Here is a 23,613-nt window from a genome sequence, read left to right as displayed (position 1 = left end):
GGGCCCGATGACGTTGGCTTGGTTGGATTAGGGTAAAGGTTAGAGGTCAGGGGTTGGTCTAGGATATGTGTGTGGACTGACCTCCATCTTGGTCTGGATCCAGGGCCCGATGACGTTGGCTTGGTTGGCGAACTGCCTGCGGAGACGCTCGTTGTTCTGCTGCCGGGCGTGCTCTTCGATCAGAGCCTGGTCCCTCTGGGGAACCAGCTGTCTCACCTGGGGAATGACAGACAACGGGACACACACGTAGTTAGACCCACGAGGGCTCGTTTTATCCCTCTGCTATCTAAGTACCTTGGTCACCTGATGAGGTTTAACCCCTTGGACACTAGATGATAATAAGAAGGTAGTGCAGGAATCCTCCAACCAGGATTTCTGGAGAACTTGGGAATTTTGGGAGTGTTACCAGGAATTTTTTGCAACTCTAGTTGCTGGTGTACCTTGTCCCATTTGGCGTTGATGCCCTGAGGGTTGATGGTGGTGTAAGGGTTGGTACCAGCCATGTTCACATGATAGGTGGCCACTATCTTGGCGATCTCATTGTGGATTCCCAGGATGGCACCGCGTTCCTTATCCGCATCAGGGAGAGTGGCTTTAAACTGCTCGTGGGCTGTACTGAGACCCTGTGGGAGGGAAAGACAGACAGAGACACACACACACACACACACACACACACACACACACACACACACACACACACACACACACACACAGGATCAAAAGATGCCAAGAATTGTGTTTTTAAATCTGTGTGTGTGTGTGTGCATGCGTGCGTGCGTATGTGTGTGTGTGTGTGCATGTGTATACGCTAACCTGTATCTCCTCTATGGTGTGAACTATAAAGGTGTCCTGCAGATCCTCCATGGCTCCCTCCATCCAGTTGTTGAACGGAGCAGCTCGCTTGGCAAACTCCAGATATAACTCGTCTATGGTCTCCAGAAGCTTCTCAGTTCTCTGTTTCAGAGAGAGAGAGAGAGAGCGAGAGAGAGAGAGAGAGAGAGAGAGAGAGAGAGAGAGAGACAGAGAGAGAGAGAGAGAGAGAGAGAGAGAGAGAGAGAGAGAAAGAAAACGGTCAGCGCATTGTTAAGACTGGGAGCAAGACGAAAGTCAATTGACTACATTGAACACAAAGGACTAGAGATGAGAATCATCTAGAATAATAATCACAAAGGACTACAGATGAGAGTCATCTAGAATAATAATCACAAAGGACTACAGATGAGAGTCATCTAGAATAATAATCACAAAGGACTACAGATGAGAATAATCTAGAATAATAATCACAAAGGACTACAGATGAGAATAATCTAGAATAATAATCACAAAGGACTACAGATGAGAATAATCTAGAATAATAATCACAAAGGACTACAGATGAGAAATCATCTAGAATAATAATCACAAAGGACTACAGATGAGAATCATCTAGAATAATAATCACAAAGGACTACAGATGAGAGTCATCTAGAATAATAATCACAAAGGACTACAGATGAGAATAATCTAGAATAATAATCACAAAGGACTACAGATGAGAATAATCTAGGATAATAATCACAAAGGACTATAGATGAGAATCCTCTAGGATAATAATCACAAAGGACTACAGATGAGAATAATCTAGAATAATAATCACAAAGGACTACAGATGAGAATAATCTAGAATAATAATCACAAAGGACTACAGATGAGAATCATCTAGAATAATAATCACAAAGGACTACAGATGAGAATAAACTAGAATAATAATCACAAAGGACTACAGATGAGAATCATTTAGAATAATAATCACAAAGGACTACAGATGAGAATAATCTAGAATAATAATCACAAAGGACTACAGATGAGAAATCATCTAGAATAATAATCACAAAGGACTACAGATGAGAATCATTTAGAATAATAATCACAAAGGACTACAGATGAGAGTCATCTAGAATAATAATCACAAAGGACTACAGATGAGAGTCATCTAGAATAATAATCACAAAGGACTACAGATGAGAATCATCTAGAATAATAATCACAAAGGACTACAGATGAGAATAATCTAGAATAATAATCACAAAGGACTACAGATGAGAATAATCTAGAATAATAATCACAAAGGACTACAGATGAGAAATCATCTAGAATAATAATCACAAAGGACTACAGATGAGAAATCATCTAGAATAATAATCACAAAGGACTACAGATGAGAATCATCTAGAATAATAATCACAAAGGACTACAGATGAGAATCATCTAGAACAATAATCACAAAGGACTACAGATGAGAAATAATCTAGAATAATAATCACAAAGGACTACAGATGAGAATAATCTAGAATAATAATCACAAAGGACTACAGATGAGAATAATCTAGAATAATAATCACAAAGGACTACAGATGAGAAATCATCTAGAATAATAATCACAAAGGACTACAGATGAGAATAATCTAGAATAATAATCACAAAGGACTACAGATAAATCATCTAGGATAATAATCACAAAGGCCTACAGATGAGAATCATCTAGGATAATAATCACAAAGGACTACAGATGAGAATCATCTAGGATAATAATCACAAAGGACTACAGATGAGAATAATCTAGAATAATAATCACAAAGGACTACAGATGAGAATAATCTAGGATAATAATCACAAAGGACTACAGATGAGAATCATCTAGGATAATAATCACAAAGGACTACAGATGAGAATAATCTAGAATAATAATCACAAAGGACTACAGATGAGAATAATCTAGAATAATAATCACAAAGGACTACAGATGAGAATCATCTAGAATAATAATCACAAAGGACTACAGATGAGAATAATCTAGAATAATAATCACAAAGGACTACAGATGAGAAATCATCTAGAATAATAATCACAAAGGACTACAGATGAGAATAATCTAGAATAATAATCACAAAGGACTACAGATGAGAAATCATCTAGGATAAGAATCACAAAGGACTACAGATGAGAAATCATCTAGAATAATAATCACAAAGGACTACAGATGAGAATCATCTAGAATAATAATCACAAAGGACTACAGATGAGAATCATTTAGAATAATAATCACAAAGGACTACAGATGAGAATAATCTAGAATAATAATCACAAAGGACTACAGATGAGAAATCATCTAGGATAAGAATCACAAAGGACTACAGATGAGAAATCATCTAGAATAATAATCACAAAGGACTACAGATGAGAATAATCTAGAATAATAATCACAAAGGACTACAGATGAGAATCATTTAGAATAATAATCACAAAGGACTACAGATGAGAATAATCTAGAATAATAATCACAAAGGACTACAGATGAGAAATCATCTAGAATAATAATCACAAAGGACTACAGATGAGAATAATCTAGAATAATAATCACAAAGGACTACAGATGAGAATAATCTAGAATAATAATCACAAAGGACTACAGATGAGAAATCATCTAGAATAATAATCACAAAGGACTACAGATGAGAATAATCTAGAATAATAATCACAAAGGACTACAGATGAGAATCATCTAGAATAATAATCACAAAGGACTACAGATGAGAGTCATCTAGAATAATAATCACAAAGGACTACAGATGAGAATCATCTAGAATAATAATCACAAAGGACTACAGATGAGAATAATCTAGAATAATAATCACAAAGGACTACAGATGAGAGTCATCTAGAATAATAATCACAAAGGACTACAGATGAGAATAATCTAGAATAATAATCACAAAGGACTACAGATGAGAAATCATCTAGGATAAGAATCACAAAGGACTACAGATGAGAAATCATCTAGAATAATAATCACAAAGGACTACAGATGAGAATCATCTAGAATAATAATCACAAAGGACTACAGATGAGAATAATCTAGAATAATAATCACAAAGGACTACAGATGAGAATCATTTAGAATAATAATCACAAAGGACTACAGATGAGAATAATCTAGAATAATAATCACAAAGGACTACAGATGAGAAATCATCTAGAATAATAATCACAAAGGACTACAGATGAGAATAATCTAGAATAATAATCACAAAGGACTACAGATGAGAAATCATCTAGAATAATAATCACAAAGGACTACAGATGAGAATAATCTAGAATAATAATCACAAAGGACTACAGATGAGAATCATCTAGAATAATAATCACAAAGGACTACAGATGAGAGTCATCTAGAATAATAATCACAAAGGACTACAGATGAGAATCATCTAGAATAATAATCACAAAGGACTACAGATGAGAATAATCTAGAATAATAATCACAAAGGACTACAGATGAGAGTCATCTAGAATAATAATCACAAAGGACTACAGGTGAGAATAATCTAGAATAATAATCACAAAGGACTACAGATGAGAGTCATCTAGAATAATAATCACAAAGGACTACAGATGAGAGTCATCTAGAATAATAATCACAAAGGACTACAGATGAGAATAATCTAGAATAATAATCACAAAGGACTACAGATGAGAGTCATCTAGAATAATAATCACAAAGGACTACAGATGAGAATAATCTAGAATAATAATCACAAAGGACTACAGATGAGAGTCATCTAGAATAATAATCACAAAGGACTACAGATGAGAGTCATCTAGAATAATAATCACAAAGGACTACAGATGAGAATAATCTAGAATAATAATCACAAAGGACTACAGATGAGAATCATCTAGAATAATAATCACAAAGGACTACAGATGAGAATAATCTAGAATAATAATCACAAAGGACTACAGATGAGAATAATCTAGAATAATAATCACAAAGGACTACAGATGAGAAATCATCTAGAATAATAATCACAAAGGACTACAGATGAGAAATCATCTAGAATAATAATCACAAAGGACTACAGATGAGAATCATCTAGAACAATAATCACAAAGGACTACAGATGAGAAATAATCTAGAATAATAATCACAAAGGACTACAGATGAGAATAATCTAGAATAATAATCACAAAGGACTACAGATGAGAATAATCTAGAATAATAATCACAAAGGACTACAGATGAGAAATCATCTAGAATAATAATCACAAAGGACTACAGATGAGAATAATCTAGAATAATAATCACAAAGGACTACAGATAAATCATCTAGGATAATAATCACAAAGGCCTACAGATGAGAATCATCTAGGATAATAATCACAAAGGACTACAGATGAGAATCATCTAGGATAATAATCACAAAGGACTACAGATGAGAATAATCTAGAATAATAATCACAAAGGACTACAGATGAGAATAATCTAGGATAATAATCACAAAGGACTACAGATGAGAATCATCTAGGATAATAATCACAAAGGACTACAGATGAGAATAATCTAGAATAATAATCACAAAGGACTACAGATGAGAATAATCTAGAATAATAATCACAAAGGACTACAGATGAGAATCATCTAGAATAATAATCACAAAGGACTACAGATGAGAATAATCTAGAATAATAATCACAAAGGACTACAGATGAGAAATCATCTAGAATAATAATCACAAAGGACTACAGATGAGAATAATCTAGAATAATAATCACAAAGGACTACAGATGAGAAATCATCTAGGATAAGAATCACAAAGGACTACAGATGAGAAATCATCTAGAATAATAATCACAAAGGACTACAGATGAGAATCATCTAGAATAATAATCACAAAGGACTACAGATGAGAATCATTTAGAATAATAATCACAAAGGACTACAGATGAGAATAATCTAGAATAATAATCACAAAGGACTACAGATGAGAAATCATCTAGGATAAGAATCACAAAGGACTACAGATGAGAAATCATCTAGAATAATAATCACAAAGGACTACAGATGAGAATAATCTAGAATAATAATCACAAAGGACTACAGATGAGAATCATTTAGAATAATAATCACAAAGGACTACAGATGAGAATAATCTAGAATAATAATCACAAAGGACTACAGATGAGAAATCATCTAGAATAATAATCACAAAGGACTACAGATGAGAATAATCTAGAATAATAATCACAAAGGACTACAGATGAGAATAATCTAGAATAATAATCACAAAGGACTACAGATGAGAATAATCTAGAATAATAATCACAAAGGACTACAGATGAGAATAATCTAGAATAATAATCACAAAGGACTACAGATGAGAATCATCTAGAATAATAATCACAAAGGACTACAGATGAGAGTCATCTAGAATAATAATCACAAAGGACTACAGATGAGAATCATCTAGAATAATAATCACAAAGGACTACAGATGAGAATAATCTAGAATAATAATCACAAAGGACTACAGAAGAGAGTCATCTAGAATAATAATCACAAAGGACTACAGATGAGAATAATCTAGAATAATAATCACAAAGGACTACAGATGAGAAATCATCTAGGATAAGAATCACAAAGGACTACAGATGAGAAATCATCTAGAATAATAATCACAAAGGACTACAGATGAGAATCATCTAGAATAATAATCACAAAGGACTACAGATGAGAATAATCTAGAATAATAATCACAAAGGACTACAGATGAGAATCATTTAGAATAATAATCACAAAGGACTACAGATGAGAATAATCTAGAATAATAATCACAAAGGACTACAGATGAGAAATCATCTAGAATAATAATCACAAAGGACTACAGATGAGAATAATCTAGAATAATAATCACAAAGGACTACAGATGAGAAATCATCTAGAATAATAATCACAAAGGACTACAGATGAGAATAATCTAGAATAATAATCACAAAGGACTACAGATGAGAATCATCTAGAATAATAATCACAAAGGACTACAGATGAGAGTCATCTAGAATAATAATCACAAAGGACTACAGATGAGAATCATCTAGAATAATAATCACAAAGGACTACAGATGAGAATAATCTAGAATAATAATCACAAAGGACTACAGATGAGAGTCATCTAGAATAATAATCACAAAGGACTACAGATGAGAATAATCTAGAATAATAATCACAAAGGACTACAGATGAGAGTCATCTAGAATAATAATCACAAAGGACTACAGATGAGAGTCATCTAGAATAATAATCACAAAGGACTACAGATGAGAATAATCTAGAATAATAATCACAAAGGACTACAGATGAGAGTCATCTAGAATAATAATCACAAAGGACTACAGATGAGAATAATCTAGAATAATAATCACAAAGGACTACAGATGAGAGTCATCTAGAATAATAATCACAAAGGACTACAGATGAGAGTCATCTAGAATAATAATCACAAAGGACTACAGATGAGAATAATCTAGAATAATAATCACAAAGGACTACAGATGAGAATAATCTAGAATAATAATCACAAAGGACTACAGATGAGAGTCATCTAGAATAATAATCACAAAGGACTACAGATGAGAGTCATCTAGAATAATAATCACAAAGGACTACAGATGAGAGTCATCTAGAATAATAATCACAAAGGACTACAGATGAGAAATCATCTAGAATAATAATCACAAAGGACTACAGATGAGAATCACCTAGAATAATAATCACAAAGGACTACAGATGAGAATAATCTAGAATAATAATCACAAAGGACTACAGATGAGAATCATTTAGAATAATAATCACAAAGGACTACAGATGAGAATAATCTAGAATAATAATCACAAAGGACTACAGATGAGAAATCATCTAGAATAATAATCACAAAGGACTACAGATGAGAATAATCTAGAATAATAATCACAAAGGACTACAGATGAGAATAATCTAGAATAATAATCACAAAGGACTACAGATGAGAAATCATCTACAATAATAATCACAAAGGACTACAGATGAGAATAATCTAGAATAATAATCACAAAGGACTACAGATGAGAATCATCTAGAATAATAATCACAAAGGACTACAGATGAGAGTCATCTAGAATAATAATCACAAAGGACTACAGATGAGAATCATCTAGAATAATAATCACAAAGGACTACAGATGAGAATAATCTAGAATAATAATCACAAAGGACTACAGATGAGAGTCATCTAGAATAATAATCACAAAGGACTACAGATGAGAGTCATCTAGAATAATAATCACAAAGGACTACAGATGAGAAATCATCTAGAATAATAATCACAAAGGACTACAGATGAGAGTCATCTAGAATAATAACCACAAAGGACTACAGATGAGAATAATCTAGAATAATAATCACAAAGGACTACAGATGAGAGTCATCTAGAATAATAATCACAAAGGACTACAGATGAGAATAATCTAGAATAATAATCACAAAGGACTACAGATGAGAGTCATCTAGAATAATAATCACAAAGGACTACAGATGAGAATAATCTAGAATAATAATCACAAAGGACTACAGATGAGAGTCATCTAGAATAATAATCACAAAGGACTACAGATGAGAGTCATCTAGAATAATAATCACAAAGGACTACAGATGAGAGTCATCTAGAATAATAATCACAAAGGACTACAGATGAGAATAATCTAGAATAATAATCACAAAGGACTACAGATGAGTCATCTAGAATAATAATCACAAAGGACTACAGATGAGAATAATCTAGAATAATAATCACAAAGGACTACAGATGAGTCATCTAGAATAATAATCACAAAGGACTACAGATGAGAGTCATCTAGAATAATAATCACAAAGGACTACAGATGAGAGTCATCTAGAATAATAATCACAAAGGACTACAGATGAGAATAATCTAGAATAATAATCACAAAGGACTACAGATGAGAATAATCTAGAATAATAATCACAAAGGACTACAGATGAGAGTCATCTAGAATAATAATCACAAAGGACTACAGATGAGAGTCATCTAGAATAATAATCACAAAGGACTACAGATGAGAGTCATCTAGAATAATAATCACAAAGGACTACAGATGAGAAATCATCTAGAATAATAATCACAAAGGACTACAGATGAGAATCACCTAGAATAATAATCACAAAGGACTACAGATGAGAATAATCTAGAATAATAATCACAAAGGACTACAGATGAGAATCATTTAGAATAATAATCACAAAGGACTACAGATGAGAATAATCTAGAATAATAATCACAAAGGACTACAGATGAGAATCATTTAGAATAATAATCACAAAGGACTACAGATGAGAATAATCTAGAATAATAATCACAAAGGACTACAGATGAGAAATCATCTAGAATAATAATCACAAAGGACTACAGATGAGAATAATCTAGAATAATAATCACAAAGGACTACAGATGAGAATAATCTAGAATAATAATCACAAAGGACTACAGATGAGAAATCATCTACAATAATAATCACAAAGGACTACAGATGAGAATAATCTAGAATAATAATCACAAAGGACTACAGATGAGAATCATCTAGAATAATAATCACAAAGGACTACAGATGAGAGTCATCTAGAATAATAATCACAAAGGACTACAGATGAGAATCATCTAGAATAATAATCACAAAGGACTACAGATGAGAATAATCTAGAATAATAATCACAAAGGACTACAGATGAGAGTCATCTAGAATAATAATCACAAAGGACTACAGATGAGAGTCATCTAGAATAATAATCACAAAGGACTACAGATGAGAAATCATCTAGAATAATAATCACAAAGGACTACAGATGAGAGTCATCTAGAATAATAACCACAAAGGACTACAGATGAGAATAATCTAGAATAATAATCACAAAGGACTACAGATGAGAGTCATCTAGAATAATAATCACAAAGGACTACAGATGAGAATAATCTAGAATAATAATCACAAAGGACTACAGATGAGAGTCATCTAGAATAATAATCACAAAGGACTACAGATGAGAATAATCTAGAATAATAATCACAAAGGACTACAGATGAGAGTCATCTAGAATAATAAGCACAAAGGACTACAGATGAGAGTCATCTAGAATAATAATCACAAAGGACTACAGATGAGAAATCATCTAGAATAATAATCACAAAGGACTACAGATGAGAGTCATCTAGAATAATAATCACAAAGGACTACAGATGAGAATAATCTAGAATAATAATCACAAAGGACTACAGATGAGAGTCATCTAGAATAATAATCACAAAGGACTACAGATGAGAATAATCTAGAATAATAATCACAAAGGACTACAGATGAGAGTCATCTAGAATAATAATCACAAAGGACTACAGATGAGAGTCATCTAGAATAATAATCACAAAGGACTACAGATGAGAGTCATCTAGAATAATAATCACAAAGGACTACAGATGAGAATAATCTAGAATAATAATCACAAAGGACTACAGATGAGAATCATCTAGGATAATAATCACAAAGGACTACAGATGAGAATCATCTAGAATAATAATCACAAAGGACTACAGATGAGAAATCATCTAGAATAATAATCACAAAGGACTACAGATGAGAAATCATCTAGAATAATAATCACAAAGGACTACAGATGAGAAATCATCTAGAATAATAATCACAAAGGACTACAGATGAGAGTCATCTAGAATAATAATCACAAAGGACTACAGATGAGAGTCATCTAGAATAATAATCACAAAGGACTACAGATGAGAATCATCTAGAATAATAATCACAAAGGACTACAGATGAGAAATCATCTAGAATAATAATCACAAAGGACTACAGATGAGAAATCATCTAGAATAATAATCACAAAGGACTACAGATGAGAGTCATCTAGAATAATAATCACAAAGGACTACAGATGAGAAATCATCTAGAATAATAATCACAAAGGACTACAGATGAGAATCATCTAGAATAATAATCACAAAGGACTACAGATGAGAATAATCTAGAATAATAATCACAAAGGACTACAGATGAGAGTCATCTAGAATAATAATCACAAAGGACTACAGATGAGAGTCATCTAGAATAATAATCACAAAGGACTACAGATGAGAATAATCTAGAATAATAATCACAAAGGACTACAGATGAGAAATCATCTAGAATAATAATCACAAAGGACTACAGATGAGAATAATCTAGAATAATAATCACAAAGGACTACAGATGAGAGTCATCTAGAATAATAATCACAAAGGACTACAGATGAGAATCATCTAGAATAATAATCACAAAGGACTACAGATGAGAATAATCTAGAATAATAATCACAAAGGACTACAGATGAGAGTCATCTAGAATAATAATCACAAAGGACTACAGATGAGAATAATCTAGAATAATAATCACAAAGGACTACAGATGAGAAATCATCTAGAATAATAATCACAAAGGACTACAGATGAGAATAATCTAGAATAATAATCACAAAGGACTACAGATGAGAAATCATCTAGAATAATAATCACAAAGGACTACAGATGAGAATAATCTAGAATAATAATCACAAAGGACTACAGATGAGAAATAATCTAGAATAATAATCACAAAGGACTACAGATGAGAATCATTTAGAACAATAATCACAAAGGACTACAGATGAGAAATCATCTAGAATAATAATCACAAAGGACTACAGATGAGAATAATCTAGAATAATAATCACAAAGGACTACAGATGAGAATAATCTAGAATAATAATCACAAAGGACTACAGATGAGAATCATCTAGAATAATAATCACTAAGGACTACAGATGAGAAATCATCTAGAATAATAATCACAAAGGACTACAGATGAGAATAATCTAGAATAATAATCACAAAGGACTACAGATGAGAAATCATCTAGAATAATAATCACAAAGGACTACAGATGAGAAATCATCTAGAATAATAATCACAAAGGACTACAGATGAGAGTCATCTAGAATAATAATCACAAAGGACTACAGATGAGAGTCATCTAGAATAATAATCACAAAGGACTACAGATGAGAATAATCTAGAATAATAATCACAAAGGACTACAGATGAGAGTCATCTAGAATAATAATCACAAAGGACTACAGATGAGAAATCATCTAGAATAATAATCACAAAGGACTACAGATGAGAGTCATCTAGAATAATAATCACAAAGGACTACAGATGAGAGTCATCTAGAATAATAATCACAAAGGACTACAGATGAGAAATCATCTAGAATAATAATCACAAAGGACTACAGATGAGAAATCATCTAGAATAATAATCACAAAGGACTACAGATGAGAAATCATCTAGAATAATAATCACAAAGGACTACAGATGAGAATCATCTAGAATAATAATCACAAAGGACTACAGATGAGAATCATCTAGAATAATAATCACAAAGGACTACAGATGAGAATAATCTAGGATAATAATCACAAAGGACTACAGATGAGAATCATCTAGAATAATAATCACAAAGGACTACAGATGAGAGTCATCTAGAATAATAATCACAAAGGACTACAGATGAGAAATCATCTAGAATAATAATCACAAAGGACTACAGATGAGAATAATCTAGAATAATAATCACAAAGGACTACAGATGAGAATCATCTAGAATAATAATCACAAAGGACTACAGATGAGAATAATCTAGGATAATAATCACAAAGGACTACAGATGAGAATCATCTAGAATAATAATCACAAAGGACTACAGATGAGAGTCATCTAGAATAATAATCACAAAGGACTACAGATGAGAAATCATCTAGAATAATAATCACAAAGGACTACAGATGAGAATAATCTAGGATAATAATCACAAAGGACTACAGATGAGAATCATCTAGAATAATAATCACAAAGGACTACAGATGAGAGTCATCTAGAATAATAATCACAAAGGACTACAGATGAGAATAATCTAGAATAATAATCTGTGTAACTCAAAGGTTGGGGCAATGTTTATTGTACATGGTCCAAGTCAAATAAATTAATACAAATATTCATATAGTATTGGACAGTCATTCCACTGTGAAGAAGAGAACCCATTCACATTAGTTACCATTATGTGTGTGGGTCTGAGGGGGCCTTTGTCCTTTCTAGCAATTCTAAGTTTCAGGTTCCTCCTACAGTACCTGCAGAGCGTCGCTGCGTTTCTGGGTCAGGGCTCCTAGGGCGTCCCATCGGTCACATATCCTCTGGCATCGACTGTTCACACTGGGGGAGTCATAGTAGTCTAGCTCACTGGGGGGGGGGGGACAAGAAAGAGACAGACGTTATATCACATCACATTTTATGTGTCACGTGCGCTGAATACAACAGGTGTAGTAGACCTCACAGTGAAATGCTGAATACAACAGGTGTAGTAGACCTCACAGTGAAATGCTGAATACAACAGGTGTAGTAGACCTTACAGTGAAATGCTGAATACAACAGGTGTAGTAGACCTGACAGTGAAATGCTGAATACAACAGGTGTAGTAGACCTTACAGTGAAATGCTGAATACAACAGGTGTAGTAGACCTCACAGTGAAATGCTGAATACAACAGGTGTAGTAGACCTCACAGTGAAATGCTGAATACAACAGGTGTAGTAGACCTTACAGTGAAATGCTGAATACAACAGGTGTAGCAGACCTTACAGTGAAATGCTGAATACAACAGGTGCAGTAGACCTTACAGTGAAATGCTGAATACAACAGGTGTAGTAGACCTTACAGTGAAATGCTGAATACAACAGGTGTAGTAGACCTCACAGTGAAATGCTGAATACAACAGGTGTAGTAGACCTGACAGTGAAATGCTGAATACAACAGGTGTAGTAGACCTTACAGTGAAATGCTGAATACAACAGGTGTAGTAGACCTCACAGTGAAATGCTGAATACAACAGGTGTAGTAGACCTTACAGTGAAATGCTGAATACAACAGGTGTAGTAGACCTCACAGTGAAATGCTGAATACAACAGGTGTAGTAGACCTTACAGTGAAATGCTGAATACAACAGGTGTAGTAGACCTCACAGTGAAATGCTGAATACAACAGGTGTAGTAGACCTCACAGTGAAATGCTGAATACAACAGGTGTAGTAGACCTCACAGTGAAATGCCGAATACAACAGGTGTAGTAGACCTCACAGTGAAATGCTGAATACAACAGGTGTAGTAGACCTCACAGTTAAATGCTGAATACAACAGGTGTAGTAGACCTTACAGGGAAATGCTGAATACAACAGGTGTAGTAGACCTCACAGTGAAATGCTGAATACAACAGGTGTAGTAGACCTTACAGTGAAATGCTGAATACAACAGGTGTAGCAGACCTTACAGTGAAATGCTGAATACAACAGGTGTAGTAGACCTCACAGTGAAATGCTGAATACAACAGGTGTAGCAGACCTTACAGTGAAATGCTGAATACAACAGGTGTAGTAGACCTTACAGTGAAATGCTGAATACAACAGGTGTAGTAGACCTCACAGTGAAATGCTGAATACAACAGGTGTAGTAGACCTCACAGTTAAATGCTGAATACAACAGCTGTAGACCTTACAGTGAAATGCTGAATACAACAGGTGTAGTAGACCTTACAGTGAAATGCTGAATACAACAGGTGTAGTAGACCTTACAGTGAAATGCTGAATACAACAGGTGTAGTAGACCTTACAGTGAAATGCTGAATACAACAGGTGTAGTAGACCTTAGTGAAATGGTGAATACAACAGGTGTAGTAGACCTTACAGTGAAATGCTGAATACAACAGGTGTAGTAGACCTCACAGTGAAATGCTGAATACAACAGGTGTAGTAGACCTTACAGTGAAATGCTGAATACAACAGGTGTAGTAGACCTTACAGTGAAATGCTGAATACAACAGGTGTAGTAGACCTCACAGTGAAATGCTGAATACAACAGGTGTAGTAGACCTTACAGTGAAATGTTGAATACAACAGGTGTAGTAGACCTCACAGTGAAATGCTGAATACAACAGGTGTAGTAGACCTCACAGTGAAATGCTGAATACAACAGGTGTAGTAGACCTCACAGTGAAATGCTGAATACAACAGGTGTAGTAGACCTTACAGTGAAATGCTGAATACAACAGGTGTAGTAGACCTTACAGTGAAATGCTGAATACAACAGGTGTAGTAGACCTTACAGTGAAATGCTGAATACAACAGGTGTAGTAGACCTCACAGTGAAATGCTGAATACAACAGGTGTAGTAGACCTGACAGTGAAATGCTGAATACAACAGGTGTAGTAGACCTCACAGTGAAATGCTGAATACAACAGGTGTAGTAGACCTCACAGTGAAATGCTGAATACAACAGGTGTAGGTAGACCTTACAGTAAAATGCTGAATACAACAGGTGTAGTAGACCTCACAGTGAAATTCTGAATACAACAGGTGTAGTAGACTTTACAGTGAAATGCTGAATACAACAGGTGTAGGTAGACCTTACAGTGAAATGCTGAATACAACAGGTGTAGTAGACCTTACAGTGAAATGCTGAATACAACAGGTGTAGTAGACCTGACAGTGAAATGCTGAATACAACAGGTGTAGTAGACCTCACAGTGAAATGCTGAATACAACAGGTGTAGGTAGACCTTACAGTGAAATGCTGAATACAACAGGTGTAGTAGACCTTACAGTGAAATGCTGAATACAACAGGTGTAGTAGACCTGACAGTGAAATGCTGAATACAACAGGTGTAGTAGACCTTACAGTGAAATGCTGAATACAACAGGTGTAGTAGACCTGACAGTGAAATGCTGAATACAACAGGTGTAGTAGACCTGACAGGGAAATGCTGAATACAACAGGTGTAGTAGACCTGACAGTGAAATGCTGAATACAACAGGTGTAGTAGACCTCACAGTGAAATGCTGAATACAACAGGTGTAGTAGACCTCACAGTGAAATGCTGAATACAACAGGTGTAGTAGACCTTACAGTGAAATGCTGAATACAACAGGTGTAGTAGACCTTACAGTGAAATGCTGAATACAACAGGTGTAGTAGACCTTACAGTGAAATGTTTACTTACAAGCCCCTTAACCAACAATGCAGTTTTAATAAAAATAAGTGGTAAGAAAGTATAAAAAATGGTCAAAGGTTTGGACACACCTACTCACTTTTCTTAATTTTGCATTGTAGAATAATAGTGAAGACATCAAAACTATGAAATAACACATATGGAATCATGTAGTAACCAGAAAAGTGTTACACAAATCATTTGATTAGCTGTTCAGCAGAATTATGGCTTGGGGGGTAGAAGCTGTTGAGAAGCCTTTTGGACCTAGACTTGGCACTCCGGTACCGATTGCCATGTTGTAGCAGAGAGAACAGCCTGTGACTTGAGTGACTGGTGAATTTTTAGGGCCTTCCTCTGACACCGCCTGGTATAGAGGTCCTGGATGGCAGGAAGCTTGGCCCCCAGTGATGGTAGTGCATACGACCCAGTACCTCTGTAGTGCCTGGCGGTCGGAGGCCAAGCAGTTGCCAACCGGTCAGGATGCTCTCGATGGTGCAGCTGTAGAACATTTTGAGGATCTGAGGACCCATGCCAAATCTTTTTAGTCTTGTTGGTAATGTGGACACCAAGGAACTTGAAGCTCTCAACCTGCTCAACTGCAGCCCCGTCGATGAGAATGGGGGCGTGGCTCGGCCCTCCTTTTCCTGTAGTCCACGATCATCTCCTTTGTCTTGATCCCATTGAGGGAGAGGTTGTTGTCACTGAACTCCTTCCTATAGGCTGTCTCGTCGTTGTCGGTGATCAGGCCTTCCACTGTTGTGTCGTCGGCAAACCAGTAACAACGATGATGTAGTGGTGGACGTTCGACTACAAAATGATTGATTCCCTCTACCCATCCCTCCCTCCCTCTACCCATCCCTCCCTCCCTCTACCCATCCCTCCCTCCCTCCCTCCCTCTACCCATCCCTCCCTCCCTCTACCCATCCCTCCCACCCTCTACCCATCCCTCCCACCCTCTACCCATCCCTCCCTCCCTCTACCCATCCCTCCCTCCCTCTACCCCTCCCTCCCTCTACCCATCCCTCCCTCCCTCCCTCTACCCATCCCTCCCTCCACCCATCCCTCCCTCTACCATCCCTCCCTCCCTCCCTCTACCCATCCCTCCCTCCACCCATCCCTCCCTCCCTCTACCCATCCCTCCCTCCCTCCCTCTACCCATCCCTCCCTCCCTCTACCCATCCCTCCCTCCCTCCCTCCCTCTACCCATCCCTCCCTCCCTCTACCCATCCCTCCCTCCCTCTACCCCTCCCTCCCTCTACCCATCCCTCCCTCCCTCCCTGTACCCCTCCCTCCCTCCCTCTACCCATCCCTCCCTTCCTCCCTCCCTCTACCCATCCCTTCCTCCCTCCCTCCCTCCCTCTACCCCTCCCTCCCTCCATCCCTCCCTCCCTCCACCCATCCCTCCCTCTACCCCTCCCTCCCTTCCTCCCTGCCTCCCTCTACCCCTCCCTCCCTCCATCCCTCCCTCTACCCATCCATTCCTCCCTCCCTCCCTCCCTCCCTCCCTCCCTCCCTCAACTCCCTCCCTCCACCCATCCCTCCCTCCCTCCCTCCCTCCCTCCCTCCTTACTTTAACTCCTGAGCGATGGCAGCTATCTGCTCTACGCGGTCCTGGTGTGCGGCCAGGTCGCTCTCGAAGGCCTCGTGTTTCTTCAGCAGAGCCTTGATCTCAGACAGAGAGGCCGTCTCAAAGTCCCGCGCCTGCAGCATCTCCTCCTTACCTGCAGGGGGAGACACACATCACAGACATTACACAGCAATATAAAGGCCTAATGGAAAATGGATAAAGTAAGTCAACTAATACAGAATCTACAGTATGTTGAACAAAGCCAGCCTAAAGAGGATACATGTTAGAGGTGCTGCACACAGCGGTCTTCAATTCCATATCAAATCATTTATGGCTAAAAAAATTAAAGGGCAATCTGCAGTTACTGTACATCCAGTTTTGGACTTAGAAATGAATGATGTGTACTGATTGATGATGTGTACTCATTGATGATGTGTACTCATTGATGACGTGTACTCATTGATGACGTGTACTCATTGATGACGTGTCCTCATTGATGACGTGTACTCATTGATGACGTGTCCTCATTGATGACGTGTACTCATTGATGACGTGTCCTCATTGATGACGTGCACTCATTGATGACGTGCACTCGTTGATGACGTGTACTCATTGATGATGTGTCCTCATTGATGACGTGCACTCATTGATGACGTGTACTCATTGATGACGTGTACTCATTGATGATGTGTCCTCATTGATGACGTGTACTCATTGATGATGTGTCCTCATTGATGACGTGCACTCATTGATGACGTGTACTCATTGATGACGTGTCCTCATTGATGACGTGTCCTCATTGATGACGTGTCCTCATTGATGACGTGTACTCATTGATGACGTGCACTCATTGATGACGTGTCCTCATTGATGACGTGTTCTCATTGATGACGTGTACTCATTGATGATGTGTACTCATTGATGACGTGTCCTCATTGATGACGTGTCCTCATTGATGACGTGTACTCATTGATGACGTGCACTCATTGATGACGTGTCCTCATTGATGACGTGTTCTCATTGATGACGTGTTCTCATTGATGACGTGTACTCATTGATGACGTGTACTCATTGATGTGTACTCATTGATGATGTGTACTCATTGATGACGTGTCCTCATTGATTCTTGAAGAATATAACCTCATAACGCCTCGTGAGTTTAGTTCAAGAGAACCCAACATATAAGCTTGTTTTTACTCCAATGTTTGTAAACAAAGTAAACGTAAACAAACACTACATAGCCTCCTCAAAACATGTTTAAAACTACAACTTTGATATCATGGCAGGTCAGTCCTTAAATCCATAGCTATGTACAGTATATTCATTCATTCATTCATTCATTTGAGAGTGGAAGAAACAATGGCGGGGCAGAGTTTTTGTTATTGTTGTAACTGCTGATTGCCCCTTTAAGGTCACTTACAGTGTTTGTTTTCAATTCAAACGGTCAAAAGCTAACAGAAGTGGTGTTCTTGCAAAACGCTTAGCCTTGCTCTGGTACCTTCAGTCCAGGCTTCGTGGGTGGCTGCTTTCTGCCGAAACTTCTCGGCCAGGTGGTCGAGTCTCTCCAGCCGACGTATCTCGTTGAGGAGCCACTCCTCATAACCCTTCTCCGCCCCCTCCAGGCCGCCCCACGCGTTAGAGACGTCCTGCACAGAAATACAGTTTGACCTTTGGCTGCTGCTAAAGAACATTGACATTTAAGGAATATTTCAGTGAGCGCAGGTTTTCCTTTCACAGTTTTTACTGAACAGAAATTCTGTAACACACAGCAGGTCAGCTGACAGCTAATACACAACAAAACAGACAGGATCCAGCATCAGGCTCAGCGTGGTAGAGAGAGTAAGCATGTGGAGAGAGAGAGAGCGAGAGAGAGAGAGAGAGTGAGTGACAGAGAGAAAGAGACAGAGACAGAGACAGAGAGAGACAGAGAGAGAGACAGAGAGAGTGAGTGACAGAGAGAAAGAGACAGAGACAGAGAGAGAGAGAGAGAGAAAGAGACAGAGAGAGAGAGTGACAGAGAGAAAGAGAGAGAGACAGCGAGAAAGAGACAGAGAGAGAGTGACAGAGAGAAAGAGAGAGTGACAGAGAGAGTGAGTGACAGAGAGAAAGAGACAGAGAGAGACAGAGAGAGACAGAGAGAGAGAGAAAGAGACAGAGAGAGTGACAGAGAGAAAGAGAGAGAGACAGAGAGAGAGAGACAGAGACAGAGAGAAAGAGACAGAGACAGAGAGAGACAGAGACAGAGAGAAAGAGACAGAGAGAGAGACAGAGAGAGACAGAGAGAGACAGAGAGAAAGAGACAGAGAGAAAGAGAGAGAGACAGAGAGAGAGAGACAGAGAGAGAGAGAGAGACAGAGAGAGAGAGAGACAGAGACACAGAGACACAGAGACAGAGAGACATAGACAGTGACACAGAGACACAGAAACACAGAGAGAAAGACACAGAGACACAGGGACAACGACAGACAGAGACAGAGACAGAGAGCGAGAGTGACAGAGAGAGAGGGAGAGAGGGGGAGAGGGAGAGAGAGAGAGGTATGTGTTTAGTGTACTAGGTAGTGTACGACGTGGGCTACCTACCGACACCATCTTCCCCTCAGAGGGCATGAAGGCAGGCCTGTTGCTCAGCCTCAGCTTGGTCTGCAGGGTGTTGAAGTTGATCTCCAGCTGGCACTTCTCCTGGACCTTTAATATCACAGTAAAAACACTTTTTCATCCAAAGTAACTAACATACACATTTTCATTATTACTCTGAAAAAATGTGTCTCTTTTAAAAGGGGAACCCCTCCTTCACAGATACAACACAAAGTACAGAATTAATGACACGATTCTAACAATCCAAGTGGGTGTGTTGGCCCCAACGGGAAGTCAAACCTTGGGGGGTTTGTGTTGACGTCGATAGTCCCTGAAGTCCTCCAGCTTCTGCTGCATAGCCAGCATGGTGTTCTCTGGGGCACGGTTCTCCAGCCACGGGATGGTGCGACGGATCCACTCCAGGAGCTATGATGTAGGGAGAGGGGACAGACAGTGCAGGTATAACGGGGCAGCAAGGGCAAAACGAGGAGTGGTAAAGGTGAGGTTAAAACAATGAGGACAGAGAGAGAGAGAGAGACAGACAGAGAGAGAGAGAGAGACAAAGAGAGAGAGGGAGGGAGAGAGAGAGAGACAAAGAGAGAGAGGGAAAGGCAGAGAGAAAGAGAGACAGAGAGAGAGGGAGAGAGAGAGAGAGAGAGAGAGGGAGTGAGAGAGAGAGACAGAGAGAGAGAGAGAGAGAGAGACAGAGAGAGAGGGAGTGAGAGAGAGAGAGAGAGAGAGAGAGGGAGTGAGAGAGAGAGACAGAGAGAGAGAGAGAGAGAACGTTGTTACTAATAGTGAATAACTAATGTCTTTAGGACAATGAGAAAGTAGGAAGCTAACTTTAATTAATTTGTTAGCCTGGTGTCCCAGATCTGTTTGTGGTATCATTCCACCCACTCCTTAACCATGTTAAACGATCCAAGGAGTTTGAAGAAGTGGCACGTCGGCACAAACAGACCTGGGTACCCAGGCTACTCATTTTGTGGCTTTGCACTTATCACATTCTCCGATACTTGGTTGTCACCCTGAACACGTGTCACCTGTGTTGTGTGACCTGGCGAGGTCTCTACGCTGTCAGAGCAACAATCCTCTGGACGTGTGGAAGAAGGAGGTGAGGGATGCAGGGAGATGGGGCAGAGAGGTGGGAGAGAGGGCGGTGCAGGGACATTAAGGGGAGGAGGACAGAGGAGGGACAGAGTGCTCACGTCACTAGCCAGCTTCTCGTAGTCCTCCATCAGCTGCTCATTCTCCTGGTTGACAGCCAACACCTTGCAGATCCTATTGGCCGCCGTCTCCGCCTGGGGGAGGAACAGGAAGGAATACGTTCTATCGTCACCATGGGAACTGTTACAGTAGTCAATGAGTTAGACATGACATGGCTGCATTGCATAATCAAGGAAAAATAATATCTAGATATCTAACTCTCTCTCCCTCTAGATACTTAACTGTCTATCTAGATATCTAACTCTCTCTCCCTCTAGATACTTAACTGTCTATCTAGATATCTAACTCTCTCTCCCTCTAGATACTTAACTGTCTATCTAGATATCTAACTCTCTCTCCCTCTAGATACTTAACTGTCTATCTAGATATCTAACTCTCTCTCCCTCTAGATACTTAACTGTCTATCTGGATATCTAAACCTATCTGTATCTCTCTAGATATCTAAACCTCTCTGTATCTCTCTAGATATCTGTCTATCTAGATATCTAAACCTCTCTGTATCTCTCTAGATATCTGTCTATCTAGATATCTAAACATATCTGTATCTCTCTAGATATCTAAACCTATCTATCTCTCTCTAGATATCTGTCTATCTAGATATCTAAACCTATCTATATCTCTCTACATATCCATCTATAAATACCTGTACATCTAGATATCTAAACCTATCTGTATCTCTCTAGATATGTGTATATCTAGATATCTATAGATATCTGTCTATCTAGATATCTAAACCTATCTATATCTCTATTGATATCTGTCTATCTAGATATCTGTCTATCTAGATATCTAAACCTCTCTATATATCTGTCTATCTAGATATCTAAACCTCTCTATATCTCTCTATCTAGATATCTAAACCTATCTGTATCTTTCTAGATATCTGTCTATCTGTATCTCTCTAGATATATGTCTATCTAAACCTATCTGTATCTCTCTAGATATCTGTCTATCTAGATATCTAAACCTCTCTGTATCTCTCTAGATATCTGTCTATCTATAGATATGTATATCTAGATATCTAAACCTCTCTATATCTCTTTAGATATCTGTCTATCTAGATATCTAAACCTCTCTGTATCTCTCTAGATATCTGTCTATCTAGATATCTAAACCTATCTGTATCTCTCTAGATATCTGTCTATCTATATCTCTCTAGATATCTGTCTATCTAGATATCTAACTCTCTCTCCCTCTAGATACTTAACTGTCTATCTAGATATCTAAACCTATCTATATCTCTCTAGATATCTATCTATCTATAAATACCTGTATATCTAGATATCTAAACCTATCTGTAGCTCTCTAGATATGTGTCTATCTAGATATCTATAGATATCTGTCAATCTAGATAACTAAACCTCTATATCTCTCTAGATATCTGTCTATCTAGATCTCTAAACCTATCTATATCTCTATTGATATCTGTCTATCTAGATATCTAAACCTATCTGTATCTCTCTAGATATCTGTCTATCTAGATATCTGTCTATCTAGATATCTGTCTATCTAGATATCTATTGATTTCTGTCTATCTAGATATCTAACTATCTCTCTCTAGATACCTACCTATCTAGATATCAATTCAATTCAAGGGGCTTTATTGGCATGGGAAACGTGTGTTAACATTGCCAAAGCAAGTGAGGTAGATAATCTATAAAGTGAATATATAAAGTGAAATAAACAATCAAAATTAACAGTAAACATTACACATACAGAAGTTTCAAAACAATAAAGACATTAGGCCCAGCCAAGGACACAGATGTCCTAGGGAAGGGGTTCCCACAGGCACAAGCACTATTCAAGACACAAACTGTTCCTCTTGTTGTCGGGGGGAAAACATTATGCAGTTGTAAAACTTATTTCCTGCCATTCTCTACACATTTTGTCATGAGGTGCAAAATACACTTTTGCAGTTTTAAAGGTTGGACGGGGAGCATCGCCTCCACTAGCCTGTACCGTTGACACCAGTTTTAAAGGTTGGACGGGGAGCATCGCCTCCACTAGCCTGTACCGTTGACACCAGTTTTAAAGGTTGGACGGGGAGCATCGCCTCCACTAGCCTGTACCGTTGACACCAGTTTTAAAGGTTGGACGGGGAGCATCGCCTCCACTAGCCTGTACCGTTGACACCAGTTTTAAAGGTTGGACGGGGAGCATCGCCTCCACTAGCCTGTACCGTTGACACCAGTTTTAAAGGTTGGACGGGGAGCATCGCCTCCACTAGCCTGTACCGTTGACACCAGTTTTAAAGGTTGGACG

At 37.8% G+C, this 23,613-nt stretch overlaps 1 protein-coding gene across 3 annotated transcripts in view; it reads right to left on the bottom strand.

Annotated features, from left to right (window-relative positions):
* The window catches only part of LOC110512290 (alpha-actinin-1), a 124,018-nt gene that overhangs the window by 16,530 nt on the left and 83,875 nt on the right, over positions 1-23,613 (bottom strand). For all 3 annotated transcript variants that reach the window (XM_036955342.2, XM_036955343.2, XM_036955344.2), the window contains exons 9-17: positions 21,333-21,425; positions 20,425-20,550; positions 20,131-20,235; positions 19,049-19,196; positions 17,554-17,704; positions 13,079-13,187; positions 814-954; positions 441-623; positions 82-216 (exon numbers count right to left, since the gene is read on the bottom strand). In XM_036955342.2, the coding sequence (XP_036811237.2) occupies positions 82-216; positions 441-623; positions 814-954; positions 13,079-13,187; positions 17,554-17,704; positions 19,049-19,196; positions 20,131-20,235; positions 20,425-20,550; positions 21,333-21,425 (1,191 nt within the window). The remainder of the gene's footprint in view (positions 1-81; positions 217-440; positions 624-813; positions 955-13,078; positions 13,188-17,553; positions 17,705-19,048; positions 19,197-20,130; positions 20,236-20,424; positions 20,551-21,332; positions 21,426-23,613) is intronic.

The sequence above is a fragment of the Oncorhynchus mykiss genome, chromosome 19 (assembly GCF_057628025.1).
Source record: "Oncorhynchus mykiss isolate SJ-2025 chromosome 19, ASM5762802v1, whole genome shotgun sequence".
Lineage (NCBI taxonomy): Eukaryota > Metazoa > Chordata > Actinopteri > Salmoniformes > Salmonidae > Oncorhynchus > Oncorhynchus mykiss.
Note: the sequence above shows the minus strand (reverse complement) of the source record. Positions and strands in the feature narration are given on the sequence as shown.